Source organism: Ctenopharyngodon idella, chromosome 2, assembly GCF_019924925.1.
Source record: "Ctenopharyngodon idella isolate HZGC_01 chromosome 2, HZGC01, whole genome shotgun sequence".
Lineage (NCBI taxonomy): Eukaryota > Metazoa > Chordata > Actinopteri > Cypriniformes > Xenocyprididae > Ctenopharyngodon > Ctenopharyngodon idella.
Window position 1 is genome coordinate 32,467,176 of NC_067221.1, and position 22,345 is coordinate 32,489,520.

General features: G+C 39.6%; 1 protein-coding gene across 3 annotated transcripts in view; it reads right to left on the bottom strand.

Moving 5' to 3' along the window:
* Positions 1-22,345, bottom strand: part of dab1b (DAB adaptor protein 1b) — a 44,285-nt gene that overhangs the window by 2,123 nt on the left and 19,817 nt on the right. The window contains exons 3-14 of one of the 3 annotated variants that reach the window (XM_051882937.1): positions 18,756-18,895; positions 16,890-16,988; positions 13,728-13,859; positions 13,518-13,637; positions 11,763-11,801; positions 7,210-7,275; positions 6,927-6,983; positions 4,567-4,623; positions 4,022-4,121; positions 2,759-3,298; positions 2,566-2,675; positions 1,637-1,739 (exon numbers count right to left, since the gene is read on the bottom strand). In XM_051882937.1, the coding sequence (XP_051738897.1) occupies positions 1,653-1,739; positions 2,566-2,675; positions 2,759-3,298; positions 4,022-4,121; positions 4,567-4,623; positions 6,927-6,983; positions 7,210-7,275; positions 11,763-11,801; positions 13,518-13,637; positions 13,728-13,859; positions 16,890-16,988; positions 18,756-18,895 (1,547 nt within the window). In that variant the 3' untranslated portion in view covers positions 1,637-1,652. The remainder of the gene's footprint in view (positions 1-1,636; positions 1,740-2,565; positions 2,676-2,758; positions 3,299-4,021; positions 4,122-4,566; positions 4,624-6,926; positions 6,984-7,209; positions 7,276-11,762; positions 11,802-13,517; positions 13,638-13,727; positions 13,860-16,889; positions 16,989-18,755; positions 18,896-22,345) is intronic. The other 2 variants (XM_051882940.1, XM_051882951.1) reach the window with 2 other exon arrangements.

A 22,345-nucleotide genomic window follows, 5' to 3' on the forward strand; every position in this document is an offset into this window, starting at 1 on the left:
GGGACTATATTTATTGCAGATATCATACCCATTAACTTTTGGAACTGAGCCAGCCCTCACCGCTTGCCTAACTGGAAAGATTGTGCCAGAGAAGTAAATTATGTTACCCTCTGTGGAGTCTGAAATGCTGTAATTTTTAAGGAGTTAACTAAACTAATCAGATAAGTTACACAGGTATTTTTCTGTGTCTCTCATGATCTGGTGATGAAATGGTGCATATCAACCAGTCATCCCAAGTTTTGAAGTATCTTTAGGCCCACCACCTATAGAAGGTAAAGGGGGGCTGACACTACCCTGGTCAAGACATGGGAAGAGTGGTAAAAGCCAAAGTGAAAAACCTTGTATTGTTTAGCATGGCCCCAGAAGCAAAGCGAAGAAATTTTCTGTGTTCTGGATGAATAGGCACATTAAATATCCATTCTTTAGGTCTACTGCTGTAAACCACTTGTTTGGTTCCATGATATACAAAAACTAGGCGGTGGTTAACATCTTAAAAGGCAATAGCTTTAACTGAAGACTGCCACCTTTTTTGGGCATGAGGAAATATTTCAAGTAGTTTGTTGATGTCTAACTGATAAATTGCCTTTTTTAAGAATTACTGTGATCTCTTCGGCCAAAAGCCGTGCCTGGGCTGGATCCTTGACCACAATCACCTGGACCCCTGAAAAACATGGAGGTTGTTGCTGGAACTGAATTCTATGCCCATTTCTTATTGTAGCGGGTACTTTAGGATCTGAGTTCAGGCATAGATAGGGAAAAATTCTGGTGATTTCACCAATATTGTTCGGCGGTTCTCCCATGAGGGCCTGCATCCCTGGGTGTCCACGTCTTATCCTTAGACATCCTTGACTGAGGAACGAGCCGCAAAGTTTATAGTGTGCTCCTTGTGTACTGACTTTGCTTTATCAAGCACTGACTTAGAGTCTTGGTGAAATACTGCCTATTATGACTGGCTTGCAAGTTACAGTAGTTCCCTTCTGATATTATTGGGCAGGTAGGTTTAAGCTAACCTGATCTGTCTGCCAATTCATAAAATCCTGGTTTTCTGGATTTATGACCTTCCACAGACTGGCCAGGACTAATAATTGCGCTCTACACGATCAGGCAGCCTGTGTCTCTTTTTAAATCTCCTTCTGAGGATGCCATGGGTTATCAGTCATCTGGTCTGGGCCCTGGGGTGTTAGTGCAGGCATTTCATGCTCTACTGCTGGCATACCCCACTCATGCCTGCTTCTGGAACATGCACTGAACTGAGATGCAGCTTTGTGATTGTTCCAAACTTCACTGAGCATCTGTGAATAATCTGCAGCAACAGGAAAAGAGAATGAAGGGTGAGGCTGAGAAACCCCAGCCTACACTCCTTGCACTACTGCTGCAGTCAACGTTTCAGCATGTGGCATTCAACACATAGGCTTGTGTAGATTCTTCTCTATTGGGGGCCAGTGTCCTGCAGAGTTTAGCTACAACCTGCCCCAACACACTTGCCTAGAAGTTTTAAAGACCTTTATTAGCTGGTTCACATGCGTTTAATTAGGATTGGAGCTAAACTCTCCAAGATAGTGGCCCTCCAGGAGGAAGATTGGAAACCCCTGATATATTATTTTGAAGAAGGAAGTGAGGAAGAGAGGAAACCAACCCAGAAGACATTTCTCTTAGGCATCTAGCTGCGAAGAGTCTGGAAGCCTTATCTGAGCATCTGGTGGTTTCTCATCAGTGCTGAGAGTTTCAGCACAGGCCTCCTGTAAGACAGAGAAAATGGCACGATTGATGAAAAACAAAACAAAAAAAAAGACCTTAGAAATAGCTGAATCACAGCCGTGCTGATACGGCCATAACACAGTTGAATATACTTTGAAAGCTGTGCGGACACAACTGTGCGAAAGATGGAGCTGAATGTGGAAATGAAGTATACCTGTGCCTTTACTCAGAACAAAGACACAGATCGCAAGATACTATGGCAGTGAACATTGGTATAAACCAACCCACTTATATGGTACCTAAAACCCAGGGGTTGGTGCAAACTAAACTAAATCTTACTTGGCTAGCCAGCTAAACCGGCTTCATGGTACAGGCCCCTGCTCTCCTTTTCCTGTTCTCTACCCTCCCACCTTTCCACAGCTTTCCTCGTCCAATGCTTGAGTAATACATCAGTAGATACATTTTATGCATAAGTTTTGAATGATGATCTGTGACAATTTTGGGAATAATAAATACATTTTATTTTGATGATCCCCTTTAGACACGTTGTTGATTATAAGGAACGTTGCACCTATATGTCATCTAACTCTCATTAGAGTATTAGTTGAGTATTTGTAGACAATTAGGGGTAGGGTTAGTAGAATAAGTTGACATGTACTTGCAAAGCAACTAATAGTCAGTATGATGTCTGCTGTGGGACCATCACAAAGTGTTAGCAGATATTAAGCAGACATGCTACTAATACTCTAATGAGATTTAGTTGACATGTAGGTGCAACATTACTTATAGTCAACAGAATGTCTAAAGAGAACCATCAAAATAAAGTTTTACCAAAAAAATCTCTTGTGAAACAGATATAATCATTACCAAAACCTCTGGCTCATTGACTGAGCTGTCTTTTGCAGCCAAGAGTGATAGCTCTGTTGAAGGGGCATCTGCTGGGGACATGGTTTCCTTGTCAGGACCGGGAGTACCACCTATGGAAAGGGAATCAAATGAGTAAGAATAATGCATGTCGCATGCTAAATCTCAATCTTTGGTCGTAGTGTTTTGAACTCACAGGAGTCAGTTGGGGATAGTGGTAATGACCCTGAAGTCAATTTCATCTGTGAAAAATCAAGCTCAGCAATGCAGTCCATTTCCTCTTTCCCAGAGGGCTGTGCAGTGTCATGTTTGCTTGTGCAAATGTGAACAGCTATGGATTCCTCCTCGGGGTCTTTGTTTAGTGCGTCCTTAGATCCACTCTGCCGCAGGGTAGAATCTACAAAGTGCTGAGGACTCACGATGTTCGACGAAGCCTCAGGAGGTTCACAGGAGTGGGGGCGCATGGCAGCTATGGGGACCAGACCCTGAAGCACTGCGGCTGGAATTGGATGCGCCCCCATGCCAACTGTCTGGGCTGGTACAAACGCCCATTGCTGCTGGCCAGTGGCCGGAGAGTGGAAGAGGTTTGCTTGACCCCAAATCACAGGCTGGCCTCCAGGAAGCATCTGGGCCACCTGCAATGGTGCCTGAACCCCGAAGGCCATTGGAGTAGCCTGGGTAGCAAATGATTGTTGGGTCCAGTGAGCAGCCTGGATAGCACCCATGGTCATATAACCTGAGAGACAAGAACAACCTTTAAGAACTAGTTTCATTATTAGCACTGATTTTTTTAAAAATGGCTGCACTTTGATGAAAAATACATTTTACAGTGGAACTGTCAGGAGACATCAGACTTGAGAGAGAGAGAGAGAGAGAGAGAGAGAGAGAGAGAGAGAGAGATGGATGAATAACAACACAACGCTTTATTGAACAGTGCCCAAAGCAGGCGAGTATACAACAACCGATGAGCAATGCAAATATAATGCTTCAGTTCTTTGGTTTGCAGGTGAAGATAGAGGAGATGACTTCAAATTGTAAGTATATCCACACACACCTTTTGCTTGCCGTAAGAGTGAATGAATAACAAACAATGGCTTTGTCTTACAGGGATTGCAGGAATGCTGGAGGTAGAGAATAGACAGGGGAACTAGGAGACCGGCTCTTGGAGAAATCTCAGAGGGTAAAATACTCAGGTAGTCAGGTAGGTAATCCGGAGTCCAAGTCGTAGACCAGACAAATGACTGAGGCTGAGGTGTGTGCTTCAATACTGTGGTGATGAGCAAGCTGATCAGGTGCAGGTGATGAGCAGGAGGAATGCTGAGAAATTGTAGTTTTGAGTGATATGGCTGGACTATGTGTGTGTGAATAGAATATGGAGTGAATGAGGGAAAAGCTGAAAGGGGAACTGTGACAGGAACGAAATAACTCTAAATAGAAAATGGCAGTTGCTGTAGGTTACCTGAGGGCACAGCTGGTGGGCTAAAATGAGTAAAGAGTTCTGGGCGGTGCTGACGTCGTCTCCTTCCAGGATCCAGTGTGGTAGCAGGCGACGCTGGCATCTGTGATGAAATTGATGCCATTTTTGATTATATATGATATTTTGATTTTATTAAAATATTTTAATTAAATATTACTCATTTTAAAATAAATAAACTATGTATAGTCAGAATTTACATGACGTGGATTTTTTATTTTAATATGTTCCTTGAGATTCACTGTTTCACAAGTTTGTTTGTTTTTTTTTGCAAAAAAAACAAAAGAAGATATTTTGAAGAATGTCAGTAACCAAACAGTTGATGGGGCCCATATTACCCATATTCTTCGAAATATCTTTTGTGTTCAGCAGAAGAAAGAAACTCGTACAACTTTGGAACAACTTTAGGGTGAGTAAATGATGACAGAATTTTCATTTTTGGTGAACTATTCCTTTAAGTTGGGTACTATTAAAATATGTAATTTAATCAGTTTGCATTAAAAGTGAGAATGACCACAAGGTTTACTTACTGAAAGGATGTCTGGGGGGGTGGCCATGTCACCAAAAAGATCAAACTGGTTTATATTCTGCAATATAGTCAGGCAGAAAGATAAAGGAAATATAAAGCCATACTGGAAGGCATTCTACAACACATAACTGCAACTATCTGCACAAGAATACTTTGATTTTGAGTTAGTGCTCACTGAGGAGAGCAGTCCACAAATGGAATAGTTATTAATCCATTAGTGGATCAACAATGAAATAATACTTCGACAGTGGAAAAACTACGGAGCCCATAAAGTGACCAGTGCAAAATATATATATATATACATAGTTCAGTCATGAAACTCTAGAGGGCGCAGGCTGATGGGTCCTTAATGCAAGCTGATGATAATTACAGTGTTAACTACTGGCACAAGCTGATTGGTTGTTGCTCACACATTTAAATGGCTGGTTACATTTACTATAGCAGTTTGCAGCGCGCTTCAGAGTTCCTCTAAAACCCTCCACCTTCCCCAGCTCCACTTGTATAGATCTGCTATGGGTTATTGATATATGCTATTTGTGCAGCAGCACTATGTCTTACTCGCAGCAGTGCATCGGTGTATGTATTGGCAGTAGCAAGTACCTGTACTTGCTCTGCAGCAGCAGCAATAATCAGCAGCAGCAATCTACAACAACAGCAATAATCTACAGCAGCAGCATAGCAGATCTATTCCGCCAAGACCAAATACATTAACATTGTCCAAATACATTTACCATGCTAACAATCTTCCGAGAGTTGTCATGATTGAAATATATATATATATACACATATATGCTTTCGTTAGGGCAATGCACACAGCCGTATTGCGCCATGAGCCCATTTCTCAGCCATCACAGCTGCATTAAAGCAGATATAAGCCTGTGATATTAGAGGTTTACTGCCTTAACAAAACCAAATTTTCAGCTAAAAGAGCTTTATTAATTCATTCGCATCCATACTCTCGTTTTCCTCATAGTTAAATGGCAGTGACACACAAAGGAAATAGGTTATAGACAGTATACATAAACCGGAAATTGTAATGTGTGAGCACGTGGAAAAAAATTCTGTACACATGTGAAAAGTTTCTCGTTTCCTGTGCGCATACAATAGTTTCTAAGATGCGAAAGTATTTTTTGCAAAGGTCCCTTTAGGGGCTCTCTAAAATACAGTAACTACTACACATGCTATAGTGATTAACAGGGGAAGGCTTAAATGAGGATAATGATGACATTTGAATGACACCAACTACTGAAGGGGATCAGTCAACAAACAAAAAAAACAAAAAAAAACAGAAGGTACAATCAATGAAGTGGATGATGACCACTTAACCAGAACCCAATGTGTATGTAGAACAGAAAAAAAGAAAACCAACACAATGGTCATGTTATATAGAAAAGCTAGCACATCACACCAGAAGACGCAGGTGTTCAAAGATTCAAGCAAGATCAATGTTTGGCACATGTCGGCAAACATTGCAGAAGGACGACTGAGATTTATGCAAAGAAAGCTCCAGGCACTCGATAGGCTCCGACTGAATGAACAGACAAGCAGTAACACGCTGTGAAATGGATTGATAATCATTTAACATGGATTCAATCTGGTGAAAGCAATGCTCTGTTTTGACTTTTATAGATCTGTCTGGGATTTTGCAATGTATGCGTGGATCTTCAATTTTTTTTCATAATATTGTTATAAAATAACCTCTAGAAATTTTAGCAAGACATCCCTCTTTCTGAAATTTTCAATCATAAGAATGTTGTTCAAGCCAATCATCATCTTTATTTCATTAGTTCAAAAAATATATATATATATATTTGTCATTAATGCAGGTAATGCTTTATTTTGATAGTCCACTTTAGACGTTCTAGTAACTATAAGTAATTTTGCAACTACATGTCTTATTCTACTAACCTAACAGTCTACTAATACTCTAATGAGAGTTATTTGACATGTAGATGCTAATAAATGAGAGTTTGTTGACTTATTACTTAGTAGAATATCTAAAGTGGACTATTGAAATAAAGTGTAACCTTTAATGCATTGCAATTGTCACATTAACTTTTTCGAAATCCATGCAGTACATCCATACTACAGGTGAACCCCCAAAACAAACCTCTGTTTAATTTACCCTTCATCCATTTCCCTTGTATAATGTTGCTACTTTAAATAATACCGAAATACTCACAATGTGGACAACAACAAAGAAATATTTTAGAACAGCAATCGCTTTCAATTCGCTATGGGATTCAGAAATAATCCTTGAAATCTTTAAATGAAGAAGGGGAAGAACACCGAGAGGTTTGTTTGATGGAGGAAAGGGACTGGGAGGTTGAGCGAATGTTTGAGATATATGAGAGAACCTACAGTCATATGGTGTTTTGGAACATCATAGATCCCGTCTTTCTGATGACTTGTGGGGACCTAAAAATGATAGTAAATTAACACAAGGCTACTGCTGTGCTTCAGTAATATTTTATTATATGTGCACTGCATCTATATGTTGGAGTATACTTTTTAAACTGACAGATTATTGAACATTTTAATTTGGGGAGATAATATTATAGGAAACTATTTTTAGATTCCCCCTTCTTTGTGATGCTATATCTGTAGAGGTGTGGGCAAAGAGGGGAGTGGCTCAAGGAAGTACCTGGTAAACGCTCTCCTCTGATTGGTGGCCATGGAGGGGCTCGTGTCCAGCTTCAAACACAATGTACTACAAGGAGTTGGAAAGAAAATGAGAAAGGCCCCATATGGAACTAATCAGACAGAGACAACACTAAGAACATTCATTGCTGACTATTTATCAATAAAAAATATTTAGTATCTTTTGTAACTGTAGGCTGGCACTTTTTGTTTCCACAGGATAGAAGATCAACATTATCTCATTCATTTCTTAATTGTTTCTCTGTTGTTTCTCCTATTTCTAACACATAATCTCACAAGTCTCCCTTTTTCAGAAGGGATGCCAAGATACCAAAGTCTCGGATCAGAAGTCAGAAATCCCAATATGAATCAATTTTTCCTAAAGTAATCTGAAACATGCTTTTCTATATACAACCCGAATTCTGGAAATGTTGGGACATTTTTTTAAATTTGAATAAAATGAAAACTAAAAGACTTTCAAATCACATGAGCCAATATTTTATTCACAATAGAACATATAACAAATGTTTAAACTGAGAAATTTTACACTTTTATCCACTAAATGAGCTCATTTCAAATTTGATGCCTGCTACAGGTCTCAAAAAAAGTTGTCACGGGGCAACAAATGTCTGAAAAAGCAAGACATTTTAAAAAGATTCAGCTGGGAGAACATCTAGCAACTAATTAAGTTAATTGATATCAGGTCTGTAACATGCGTAGCTATAAAAGGGATGTCTTAGAGAGGCAGAGTCTCTCAGAAGTAAAGATAGGCAGAGGCTCTCCAATCTGTGAAAGAGTGCATAAAAAGATTGTGGAATACTTTAAAAACAAAGTTCCTCAACATCAAATTGCAAAGGCTTTGCAAATCTCATCATCTACAGTGCATAACATCATCAAAAGATTCAGAGAAACTGGAGGAATCTCTGTGCGTAAGGGACAAAGGCGAAGACCTTTTGGATGCCCGTGGTCTTCAGGCCCTTAGACGACACTGCATCACTCATCGGCATGATTGTGTCAATGACATTACTAAATGGGCCCAGGAATACTTCCAGAAATCACTGTCGGTAAACACAATCCGCCGTGCCATCTGCAGATGCCAACTAAAGCTCTATCATGCAAAAAGGAAGCCATATGTGAACATGGTCCAGAAGTGCCGTCGTGTCCTGTGGGCCAAGGTTCATTTAAAATAGACTGTTTCAAAGTGGAAAAGTGTTCTATGGTCAGACGAGTCCAATTTTGACATTCTTGTTGGAAATCACGGACGCAGTGTCCTCCAGGCTAAAGAGGATGGAGACCTTCCAGCGTGTTATCAGCGTTCAGTTCAAAAGCCAGCATCTCTGATGGTATTGGGGTGCATAAGTGCATATGGTATGGGCAGCTTGCATGTTTTGGAAAGGCCACTATGGTTTATAAAGGTTTTAGAACAACATATGCTCCCCTCCAGATGACGTCTATTTCAGGGAAGGCCTTGTGTATTTCAGCAGGACAATGCAAAACCACATACTGCAGCTATTACAACAGCATGGCTTCGTCGAAGAAGAGTCCGGGTGCTGAATTGGCCTGCCTGCAGTCCAAATCTTTCACCTATAGAGAACATTTGGCGCATCATTAAATGAAAAATACTTTCGAACTCTTCAGCAGCTGGAAACCTATATCAGGCAAGAATGGGACCAAATTCCAACACTTATACTCCAGAAACTCATAACCTCGATGCCCAGACGTTTTCAAACTGTTTTGAAAAGAAGAGGAGATGCTACACCATGGTAAACATGCCAGTCCCAACTATTTTTGAGACCTGTAGCAGGCATCAAATTTGAAATTAGCTCATTTTGTGCATAAAATTGTAAAATTTCTCAGATTAAACATTTGTTATGTTATCTATATTCTATTATGAATAAAATATTGGCTCATGTGATTTTCATTTTATTCAAATTTAAAAAACGTCCCAACATTTCCGGAATTGTATATATATATATATATATATACACAGGTGCTGGTCATATAATTAGAATATCATCAAAAAGTTGATTTATTTCACTAATTCCATTCAAAAAGTGAAACTTGTATATTATATTATATTCATTCATTACACACAGACTGATATATTTCAAATGTTTATTTCTTTTAATTTTGAGGATTATAACTGACAACTAAGGAAAATCCCAAATTCAGTATCTCAGAAAATTAGAATATTGTGAAAAGGTTCAATATTGAAGACACCTGGTGCCACACTCTAATCAGCTAATTAACTCAAAACACCTGCAAAGGCCTTTAAACGGTCTCTCAGTCTAGTCCTGTAGGCTACACAATCATGGGGAAGACAGCTGACTTGACAGTTGTCCAAAAGACGACCATTGACACCTTGCACAAGGAGGGCAAGACACAAAAGGTCATTGCAAAAGAGGCTGGCTGTTCACAGAGCTCTGTGTCCAAGCACATTAATAGAGAGGCGAAGGGAAGGAAAAGATGACCGCACCCTGGAGAGGATTGTGAAACAAAACCCATTCAAAAATGTGGGGGAGATTCACAAAGAGTGGACTGCAGCTGGAGTCAGTGCTTCAAGAACCACTACACACAGACGTATGCAAGACATGGGTTTCAGCTGTCGCAATCCTTGTGTCAAGCCACTCTTGAACAACAGACAGCGTCAGAAGCATCTCGCCTGGGCTAAAGACAAAAAGGACTGGACTGCTGCTAAATGGTCCAAAGTTATGTTCTCTGATGAAAGTAAATTTTGCATTTCCTTTGGAAATCAGGGTCCTAGAGTCTGGAGGAAGAGAGGAGAGGCACATAATCCACGTTGCTTGAGGTCCAGTGTAAAGTTTCCACAGTCAGTGATGGTTTGGGGTGCCATGTCATCTGCTGGGGTTGGTCCACTGTGTTTTCTGAGGTCCAAGGTCAACGCAGCCGTATACCAGGAAGTTTTAGAGCACTTCATGCTTCCTGCTGCTGACCAACTTTATGGAGATGCAGATTTCATTTTCCAACAGGACTTGGCACCTGCACACAGTGCCAAAGCTACCAGTACCTGGTTTAAGGACCATGGTATCCCTGTTCTTAATTGGCCAGCAAAGTCGCCTGACCTTAACCCCATAGAAAATCTATGGGGTATTGTGCAGAGGAAGATGCGATATGCCAGACCCAACAATGCAGAAGAGCTGAAGGCCACTATCAGAGCAACCTGGGCTCTTATAGCACCTGAGCAGTGCCACAGACTGATCGACTCCATGCCACGCCGCATTGCTGCAGTAATTCAGGCAAAAGGAGCCCCAACTAAGTATTGAGTGCTGTACATGCTTATACTTTTCATGTTCATACTTTTCAGTTGGCCAAGATTTCTAAAAATCCTTTCTTTGTATTGGTCTTAAGTAATATTCTAATTTTCTGAGATACTGAATTTGGGATTTTCCTTAGTTGTCAGTTATAATCATCAAAATTAAAAGAAATAAACATTTGAAATATATCAGTCTGTGTGTAATGAATGAATATAATATACAAGTTTCACTTTTTGAATGGAATTAGTGAAATACATCAACTTTTTGATGATATTCTAATTATATGACCAGCACCTGTATATATATATATATATATATATATATATATATATATATATTTATGTATATATTTTTTTCTCCTAATTTTAGGAGACATCTATCTAAAAACCCGAGAAGTTGATACTTAACTGAAAATTTCCAGTAATGCTGCCCACACTACACACTGTTAGCCTTGACTGCCAACAGTTAGCAGAGATTACCAACAAAAGCTTGAAATCAGAGGCAAATCATGGCTTGTTCACATGAATAATATTAGCGACGATTGCTAGGTGTGAATTGTCAAAGACTTTATATAAGAGACGTGGCAATGCGTAGCAGATTTAGCAGGTTAAATACCTAGACTTGCGTTTGATACAAATGTTTTGACTGGAATTGACATCGGCGGTGATGGACAGTTGCGCAAATTAAAAAGCAATACAACAACTTTGGAAGTTGTGTAGTGTTTGGGCGGTATAAGTCTCCTGGGCAGGAGAATTGTCTCTGCTAGTATTACATAGGCCTAATGTAAAATAATATACATTTAATTTATAACAATGCAAAAATAACATCCAGAAAATTACTATTTCAACAGGTACACAACTATATACTGAACTTTTCAATCACAAACTGGTGCAAATGCTTCAAAGCTTAACTAAACCAATTTTAAGAGCTTCTATCTAAGGGATTCTGTTTGGAGATAAAATATGGATGGTTAAATGACAGTTAAAGTTGTCTGTATTCAGTGTGAGCGAGTGAGCACTGGGTTCTACATATCAGTACAGTACATCCAGTGGGGCTGTTTATGACTCTCAGTAGAACATATACACAGAACCACAAAACATGGCTGCATATCAATACACTGCCAATGACAGGAGCTGAATGGTTAACAGAAGTTTTGTAAGCATCAACTGCAAACAATATCAACAACACTTAAATGGAGGAGTTAAATGATAATAAAATCAAGTAGAATGTCAGTTCTTAATAAAATCAGGTTAAGTGGTAACTGAGATTTACAACCACTCACCTGATAGACTGGATCATCAATCTCATCTTCCAGAATCGTCTGTGTCAGTCATTAAGAAAAACAGGCATTATTGGAAGTACATTTTTAACCCCATCGGCATTTTTTTTAAAAGTTGCCTGCCAGCATTTTTGACCATTTTCTCAAAAACTTTTTTTGGCCCCCAGAATATTTTTTTATATGAATATCTAAAACATGCAATATATCAAAAGAAAAAACAGATAGAGTAGATCAAGTCCATCAACACCCCCAAAGGTTCACAGTCCTATACCTTGTCCTGGGTCGACATTACATTTGGTAACATTAGTCAGGTTTGTTTAATGTCGGATGATAGCGTTATTTAAATGCGTTATTGCTCGTTTCTGCTGCTTCTTTTGGAAGATGCATAACAGACACCCCTACTGTATAACAATAAAATTGTACAACAGCTTGTCACTGGGGCATACCCTTAAAAGGACATCTTTCTATATTATTATTTACCCCTAGGTCCATAGTAGTACCTTAAGGTACGTAGGCCTATTGCTATTCTAAAGGTGCACCTTTTAGGGGTAAAAAGATACAAAGCTGTCCTTTTAAGCCCTGAACACCTCAAGCCGACGGTCGGCCGTCGGGCAATTTTTGTTCGTCGGCCGACAAAGTTTTCTCAGTGTGTTCCGCACCATCAGCTGACGTTAGTCCTCGTCTGCTTTTTTGTCGGAGCTTGTCAGTCAGTCGGGCCATCTGATCATTCTGATTGGCTGTTCAGCTACTGCCACCTGCTGGTACGGAAAGGCATTTCTTCTTACGCAGGCGCAGAACGGATGTGCTACTTGGCCGTCGGGTGTCGAGCGTCGGTTTGGTGTGTCAGGGCAACTTTGGACCCAGACGCTGCCGACGTGAGCCAACCCCGCAGTCTGCTTTCGTTGACACTAATTCGTCGGCGTCGGCTTGGTGTGTTCCAGGCTTTAAAGGTTATGCCCCAGTGACAAGCTTTTTTGAATTTTTTGTTTCTGAGAGTGTGTGGAACTGAAAAACATTATAAACAAACCACTCTTCTGAAAAAGAAAAAGTCCACTCTCCATTCACAAGGGTGTCGGTAGATTTTGGATCTGACACTAGGAAGAATGGCCACTTCTTTTATTCAATCATCAATAGCTGATATCATTAATAGCTGATATAAATAGGCCAATTAACTGGCCTGGTTGATAGTATATCCGTCTATCATTAATTCATTACTTGTAAAACTATTTTCCCACTATCTTCAGTAGAAGTTGTGCTGCTGTAAACATAATTTACATGAAAACGTATTCTTCTGTATTTTTAACATGGTAGAACACAGTCCTAACAATGGAACAGATGTTCAGCCTGTAGTCAAGTTAAAAGGAGTTGTAAACTTTAATAAATCTCTGAACCATCTCAATAAGTCGGCCATGCATCCAGGGAGTTTCCCTGCCTGCGGCCCAATAGGCTCCAGCATCCCTGTGACACTACATAGCTCAAGGTGTCTGGAAAATGGATGGATCTCAGTAGGTTGTCATTGTTTTCTCTAAAGGAATGTTTTACAGCAATTGTTGCAGAGAAAATTGTTGTTCAAAACACCCTCTTGAACAATTTCTATTTCATATGAGAGATTGTATGATTTATCTGATTTATCTGTCTGTAATTTCTGGCAAGCTTGTATGTTTGTATGTATGACAGCAGAAACACATTCAGAATTTTACCACAAAGAGTCATGAGCAATTTATGAATTATGTAGAAGAAATTAGCTCAGGATCTTACCTGATAGATGGCTTGTTCACAGTGCTTGTCCTTCTGAGACTTTTTTTGTGACTCCTCCCTCTGTTTGATGTCATAGACAAGGGTGAAAAGGTCACGCAGGTCCAGTATAACCGGCTCTGCCTACAAGAGGATAACTAAGGTTAAAGAAAAATAGTGTCGCTTTTAACAAGCAAGATTAATTTAGAAATATTAAGGTCTATGACCACTAACCGAATGGCTTGTCTTGATTGCCACAAATTTGTGGTTGCCTTTTTTCCCACACACATAGCCAAAGGCACGATGGTCTCTTGTGTCTTTGGCAATGTAGGAGATTTCGTGTACAGAGTGATGGTGTTGTAAGACCTGAGGATTAGGAATGTTATCACATCATTATGTCATGAACAGTTACTAAAAACAAGCCCATTTTCATATTACCATTTGTTCATGCAAGTGCTTACATTTGAATTTTAAATCAAATTCACAAGTCCACCCACCATTGCTCAAAAAGGAGTACTCTGACTCCTTCATTGTTTCACATTTTTGTTGCAGCCTTATGCTAAAATGCTAAAAAAAAAAAAAAAAATTCTTTCAAAAGCACATTTAGGAAATCTAGTTAAAACTGGTAAAACACGCTATTTTGCAGCTGAATGTCACAGTCTACACCTTTCCCTTTTCAACACACAGCCCACCCTTGCCCATGCCTACATCTGGTCGTGATGACAATTTTTGTAGCAGAAACTTCACCATAAATGCATGTAAAAATCCCAAGAAAAAAAATCAACCTCTGCTAACATACCTTTGATATGTGTTGTGTGGATTACCGTGATTCTGTGAATGACCACTAGATGGCAGTGTAACCCAATGAGCAAGAACGAGGAGGGAGACTAGATGTAGTTCGGTTCAGTTATGGAGTTGGAGATGATAAGTTCACATGCTTCCATGCATTAAAAGCTTGCTGTCTGGATTCAGTTCTTGCTTTATTCTTTTACACACCTTACAACATAAAAATATGCCATTTTCCATTTAAATGCCATGCATCAATTTGCATGTGCAAAAGCACTGTGGTTTTATAGACAGTGTGTGTGCTTGACTAGCCTGACTGCAGTTCAGATTTGTCCATATTGAAAATTAATAGTGCATCACGAAGAAGAGAAACAGACAACGACGGCCACGGACTGTTGTGAAGCTTAATTTTTGTATCAAGCAAGAAAGGGTAAGCATTCCACTGCTTGGTCAACATTTTAAATAGCTTGGTTCAGCATTTGCTGTAGGCTAATCCTGAAGTGCGTTATCAGAGTTCCTCTGAAACCCTTCACCTCTCCCAGCTCCACCTGCTTAGATCTACTGGCGGATTTATGCATGTCTACTCATGCAGCAGCAGCATATATTACATGCTTACAGCAGCTTGTCTGTATATCTATTGGGAGTACCAAGTCCATACTTGCTCTGCAGCAGCATGTGTATGAAATCTAGTCCACCAAGACCAAATACATTAACATTGTCATGTTCACTAACATGCTAAAACTCTTCCAAGAGTTATTGAAATAAATGTAAAAAAAAAAAAAAAAAAAAGGTTTTCTCCTTATCTCTCTTTCCACCGTGTTGGAAAAACCAGCATATGCTGGTTAGGTATGTTTTAAAGCATGGCAGCTGGTTTGATCTATATTAAGCTGGTTCTTAGTTGGTCATGAGCTGGTTTAAGCTGGTCAAGTGCTGGTCCTAAGCAACTAGCTCTAGCTCAGGACAAGCTAAAAGGTTAGTTCACCCAAAAATGAAAATTCTGTCATTTATTACTCACCCTCATGTTGTTCCACAGCCGTAACACTTTCGTTAATCTTCAGAACACAAATTAAGATCTTTTTGATGAAGTTTGAGAGGTTTCTGTCCCTTCATAGAGATCCAACGTAACTACCACTCCAAGGTCCAGAAAGGTAGGAAAGACATCATTAAAGTACTCCATGTGACTCCAGTGGCTTAAACTCAATTTTATGAAGCAACGTGAGTGCTTTGTTTGTGCAAAAAAAACAAACATAATTTACCACTTTATTTACAAAATAATATTATCTAAAGCATGTTCACGCAACAATGTCAGCTCACGTGTGAACACAAAACGCATGCGTCGTGATGCTCTCGTGAACACTCGCGCATGTGCGTTGTTGACGCGTGAACACAACATGCGTGCACGTGAAGCTCTCGTGAACGCGTGTTGCAAATCAATATTTTTGTAAGTAAAGTGGTAAATTATGTTTTTTGGACAAACAAAGCACTCGCTTCACTTCATAAAATTGAGGTTAAACCACTGGAGTCACATGGAGTACTTTAATAATGTAATTCCTACCTTTCTGGACCTTGAAAGGGGTAGTTGTGTTGGATTTCTATGGAGGAACAAAAAGCTCTCAGACTTCATCAAAAAGATCTTAATTTGTGAACAAAGGTCGTACGGATGTGGAACGACACGAAGGTGAGTAATACATTTTAATTTTTGGGTGAACTAACCCTTTAAACCAGCTCATGACCAACTAAGGACCAGCATAAACCAGCTCAAACCAGCTGCCATGGTTCAAAACATACCTAACCAGCATATGCTGTTTTTTTTCAACAGGGCAGTAACAAATGCCAAAGCCTCAGTTCTAAAATGACAATGTCTCTAAAACATATAGGAACCCACTGTCCTGCAAAGTTTATTTTCAACCTGCTTCAACACACCTGCCTGTGATTTTCAAGTTATCCAGAACACGTCGATTAGCTGGTTCAGGTGTGTTTGATTAGGGTTGCATGACTCTGCATGACAGTGGGGGTGCTTCTCGTTTCTTATTGTGCATCTTTGTTTTCTTCCCTTCACTTCCTTTCCTTGCGTCCCAGCTCCACCACCTGTGTATCCTCGCTCATGACTCCTCAGGAAGCTTCCTCGCCTTCTAATGGTGCAATTAGAGAATTGAGATGTCCAAGATGGCTGAGTTTGATCGATTTCTGGGTCACAGGCTTGAGGACGTAGGAGCAAGGAAACGCAGAAGCATCAGTTTGAATATAGAGAAGAACCCCAGGTCTCGACCAGTAGCGTTGACCATGTACATAAGAAAGTACTATAGTTCTACATGCAAGAGCATGGAAAAAAAGTGAAAAGTGCCCTAAAAAATTGAACTGAACCCAGGATTTTGCAGTAGTACTGAATATGAGCATGGTTGCAATTACCTGCTGTCTTCTGCCTACAGATAAATCACAGTTATGATATTCAGTACTCGTGTTCATATTGCTTATATAACTGTCAGATATCAGAAATTATATTTACATTTAAAGCAGTGTTTATCTGACACAACAAGGATCACAATTAGGGTTAAAAAGATTTAGGATTTACACTAATAAAACTAGAATTCACTTCTAGAATACTCTTACCCCTGATCTCTCATCATAAATCTTGATTCCACCAAAAGACACAGTCAAGAATATTCTCTGTTTGTGGTTCCCTTTTGACCGTGCTGAGGCAGCAATTCCCTGTAGCAATAAACAATAAAAAATAAGTATGAGAAGAATTAAAAGCAAGCGTGGATAAAAAAAAATGTGCTGTAAAGGTAAATTCTCACTTTATCAGCAATATGTTGACATACTTTGAATAGTGGGTTTCTGCGTATGGTGTTCTGCATAATATGTAAGATCAAGCTTGTTACTCATTCAGCACTTCTAAACATTTGAAAGGGATGTGTCTAGTTTTCTCATTTTCTCAGACTTCTGAGGGCAGAAAAGAAACAGATCGTGACTAAAGTCTGAAGCAGTCACTCTCTCATTGTATTCGCCTTGTGTTGAATTATAAAATGCAATTCTAAGCACACTGCATGGTCACTTGGAGCAGGTTTGAAACCTTGATCTGTCTCAAGACAATGCTCAGTGGCTTAACTACAATATATACATAGAGTGCATTCAGAAAGAATTCAGACACCTTATTTTTTTTCACATTTTGTTATGTGACAAAATTTTTAAAAAATGTAGAGGTCTGAATACTTTTTTAATGTACCGTGGATGGTAAAAACTTAAACTTAAACAATCTGGGGGAAAAAAACATTCTATCCAGAAAAAAAAATGAACCACTTCATTTTACTGCAATGAACAATGAATACTTTTTACAATGAGTTCAACTGTCACAAATCAAGCCTCTGTGGCTCGCTCCGATCACCACCAGAGGGCCCCTTCACTGGAGTATTAACCTGTTTCGGATTACATTTCCCATGACTCCGTGCGTGGAGCTGATTTCTCATGCACCTGTTCCTCATCTCGTGGACTATTTATAACACACACGCACACCTTGCAAAGTCTTGTTTTGTTGTGGCTGACAATTCTGAGAGTTCTTTCCTGTTTATTGATCTCTTGTGTATGACCCTGGACTGTTTATCCTGTTTCAACCCATTGCTGTCTGCCCTTTTGATTCTCTGCCTGTTTGCTTGGATATTCTACGTATTGTTTGCTGCCCGCCCTGAGCATTTGCCTGTATTATCATTACGTCTCTGCATTGCCTTGGGTATATCTGTTGCCAGGGATTTACCTCTGCCTGTTGTACTTTGAGTATTGTTTGCATTAAAGCTGCACGTGGATCCCAATTCCGTTAACTCCTCGTTACATCAATTGAGTTGATGTTGCTATGGCACGAATAAGGTCAAGAACCTTACGTTAAACATAACCGACTGATTATTTGTCTGAGGTCAAAACGCATCTGTTTATGTCGCTCTCAGAAACCGAATAATACTTGCGGGAATCATTTCCACAGTGATGAGTGGGAAAGAGTGCTCATGCCTGCTGTCCACTATACCTGAAAATCCAGATCAAAGCAACAGATGGAAGTCTAGAAATCTGAAGTGTCTAACCCAAGAAAGTCTGTAAATGCAGGACTACACAGTAGGACTTGATTTAAAAAAAATAATAATAATCTTTGTGCAAAGCAGTTTATGGGTGCTCTTCTGCTGCCAGGTTTTTGAGCCAAACACCAAAGCTTACTGATTAATGACTCTACAGCCATAGGAAAATAACAACGCTAATGCCAAACCCTTCACTAGCAACTATAATAAGCAATGACTCAAATGCAAAAGGGGAAAAAACATGTCCATTTCATGCATTATATATTATAACATTCACATAATAAAATTTCATACAATTCATCCAAGAGTTGTCTTTGTTTGCATTTATGTGTTTTCCAGCATTGTTAATGATCTAAACAGCTTCTCTCAAGCAATTGCACTTCCTGCTCTTTCCACTGCTATGAGGAATATTTACCTTTAGCTTCATCATGGAGTCCTGACATAGCTTGTCACCACGTGTGGCCGTCACATCATCAATCCCAATCAGTTTGGCCTTGTAACTGATGCCATCCCCTCTGAAGCGCTGAATCAGAGCCTGCTCGCTGCGATCCTGACCTACACAAACAGAGAGATAGATGGAGTGAGACTGTAATTCATTTAAGCTAATAAATCATGTAACCATTTAGAGAGTGTTATGCTGGAATATTCATTATGCATATGTGCACATAGATCATTTTATGGTAATGTGATATACACTTTGGTCAGTGTAATATTACTTTCTGACAACGTTTTGACAAAGTCTTGGCAAAATCCCCCTTGTTTTTAAGAATCTTGGCTGCCATTACAGTTATGGACAAAGAAACAATTTTCAACAACTACCAAACATTTTACTTAGTAAATGCTTATAATTTATGATATTTTAATTTTGTGAATTAAAGATATTTCCCGATGTGACGATGGATGCAGACTCAGAGACAGAATGAAGGTCCATTTGCAGAGTTTAATGGTGTTGTCAGGCATGCAGTAATTCAAAACCCTAAGGCAGATATACAGTTTTGCAGTTTTTAGATACTCTAGATTTTGATGAACAGTTAGAATGGTGATAGGATGTTGAGCACCCTCCAACCAGTGTTGCCATTCCTTTAAAGCTGCTTTCATGGCAAGAAGTTCCTGATAGCGCACATCATAGTTCTGCTTAAATGTGACCCTGGACCACAAAACCAGTCTTAAGGGTCAATTTTTTGAAATTGAGATTTATACAGCATCTGAAAGCTGAAACTAAGCTTTCCATTGATGTATGGTTTGTCAGGATAGGACAATATTTGGCAGAGATACAACTATTTGAAAATCTGGAATCTGAGGGTGCAAAAAATCAAAATATTGAGAAAATCACCTTTTTTAGAATTGTTTTTTTCTGAGTGACAAACACAAAAGTAAAGACTCACAACTCCAAAACTGTAGCAAGGAGAGTCAAAAGGTAGGTATTGTTTGATAGAACACTTTTTAAATTTTTAGAAAATATAAATTACATTACAATTGGACATTCTCATGATGAGAAACTGCTGATAAAAACAAACAAATATATTAATGTTTTCGTTGCTAGGTGGCGCCAGCGGGCGGTACACTCCGGTTTATAGAGACTACTCAGCACCAAGAGTTGATCAAAATGGTTAGATGCATTAAGAAGCCGAGTTTCTAAGCTTTAAAATGATACCTATTTTGTGTTATTCCACGTTGGAAAATAAACATGGACGGTTCCGGGAACATAGGATTTCACTCTGCATCCCGGAAAAGCGAGAGACATATTTTTAGCTGAATATGTTACATCATTCCGTGAGTAATATCTCGTGATCGCCAAAATGGATTATGTTGTTTTTGGGCTCATTTTAATCTGTAAATGATGATGTGCCATGATCTATGATCTGTGCAATTTTCATGAAGTTATGAGCAAATCGCCACGTGAAATCGACATTTGTTTACAGTTAGCACCTCTGCACTGTTTTTGTTGTAAACTCAATTTGTGCAGACTCATTAGAGGGGGAAAATAACGCAACAGGGAGGCATGATCTGAACGTGTAAAGTCTCTGATTTTGTATGCAAAAAGAATTATTGTTCTACCAACTTGGTTTCAGTTACTATTGGCTCTTAAAGCAAGACACGCAAACGGGAGCAACGCATATTACTTACAAAAATACATTTTTGATATATTTACGGTAGAAAATTTACAAAATATCTTCATGGAACATGATCTTTACTTAATATGCTAATGATTTTTGGCATAAAAGAAAAATCGATAATTTTGACCCATACAGTGTATTGTTGGCTATTGCTACAAATATACCCGTGGGACTTATGACTGGTTTTGTGGTCCAGGGTCACAAATGGGTTTAACTTGTGTGAGTAGAAGGCACAGGGGTACACCTTGGCAGGGTTGTCGTGGCCTTGAAAAAGGGCTTCCCTTGTATACCGACGTTGGAGGCATCTACCTCTACAATGAAGGGTTGAGATAGATCAGGATGGTGTAGTACAGGGGCTGTGGTAAAATGATGCTTTGATTGGTATTAGGAAGGGGCCAGTTCTTTACTGCATCAACCTTGGATGTGTCCATGCATGCTTTCTCTGGACCGATCACATATACTAGAATGGTGGTAGAGGAAACATGAAATTTACACTTCTCCGCTTTGACCAGTAAGTGGCTGTTCTTTAGGCGAAGTAGAACCTCTTGTACATGTTTGATATGGTACTCAAAATTGCTTGAATAGATGAGAATGTCAACAACATAAACAATCATACCGTGATTCAACATGTCTCAAAAGATCTCATTCATGAAGGTTTAGAAAACGGACAGAGAGTTAGCTAGGCCATATGGCATGACACAATATTCGTATTGGCCTGAATGGGTGATGAATGCAATCTTCCACTTGTCTCCCTCACTTATGTGAACAAGGTTGTAAGCATGACAGAGATCGGTAAATATCTTGGTTTTGTTAAACACAGTGAAGAGTTCATGGTAGCATGAAGAGATCGACGGAGACTCTGATGGCGTTGTGGGAGTAAAGGCTGATTTATACTTCTGCGTCGGACCTATGCTGGAGCCTCTGCGCCGTAGGCTATGCATCTGTTTTCATTTCTACTTCTGCGTCGTTGTCCACATCGACGTGCATTGAGACCACCAGTAGGCAGTGTCTGCGGTTATGTTGAGTATCAAGGCAAAAGCTGAAGAAGAAGCAGCTTGTCATGTACGTTGTCAGAGAAGCTTACAAATAGAAGCGGCAGAGAAGTGGCAAATAGGTAACAACTTTTGTTGCAGTTTGACTGCATGTGTCCCCTGAAACAGAGCGTTTTTCATTCCTATGGAAGTTGAAAATGCTCGCTCTTCTCCTATTGCTCCACGCCAGTTTTTTGACCTGAGGGAGGGGTTCTAGCAGACCGATCACAACGCTTGCGGTCCGCGTAGAATTGACGCGTTGTTACATTTTTGAAGAGGTGCACGTCAGGCTACGTCGTAGGCTACGCGTGGTACAAACAGCCTACGCCGTAGGTACGGCATACACTCGACGCAGAAGTATAAATCAGCCTTAAGACTGGTGAGATTAAATTCTAAAGTTTGGATGGTTTTGATGCAGGTGAAGAATCAGGCTGTTCCCTTATTTGGTGATTTCTCCATCTGTTCAGGTGATTATGGGATTATATTTGGCCAGCCAGGGGTAAACAAGGATGACAGACAAATGATCAACAGTTGAATTTGTTCATGATGCAAACTCCCAATTTGAAGTGAAACTGGTTGAGTGAAGCGTTGAATGGCACCATTGTGAAGGGGCCACACATCTAGCGCTGTAACAGACACAGAAGGCACACAGGGAGTGGATATGAGAGATAATTTTTCACAAAGATAAAAGTCAATAAAATTGCCTGCAGCTCCCAAGTCGATGAGAGCATTAATAGTAATCGTTCTAAGTTCTGAGAATACTAGGACTGTCACTCGCAGACTTCTCCTTTTATGAGGAGGAATGAGATCACTCATCGAACTGTGGCATGAGGAAAGAAAATGGCCAGGTTCTCCAC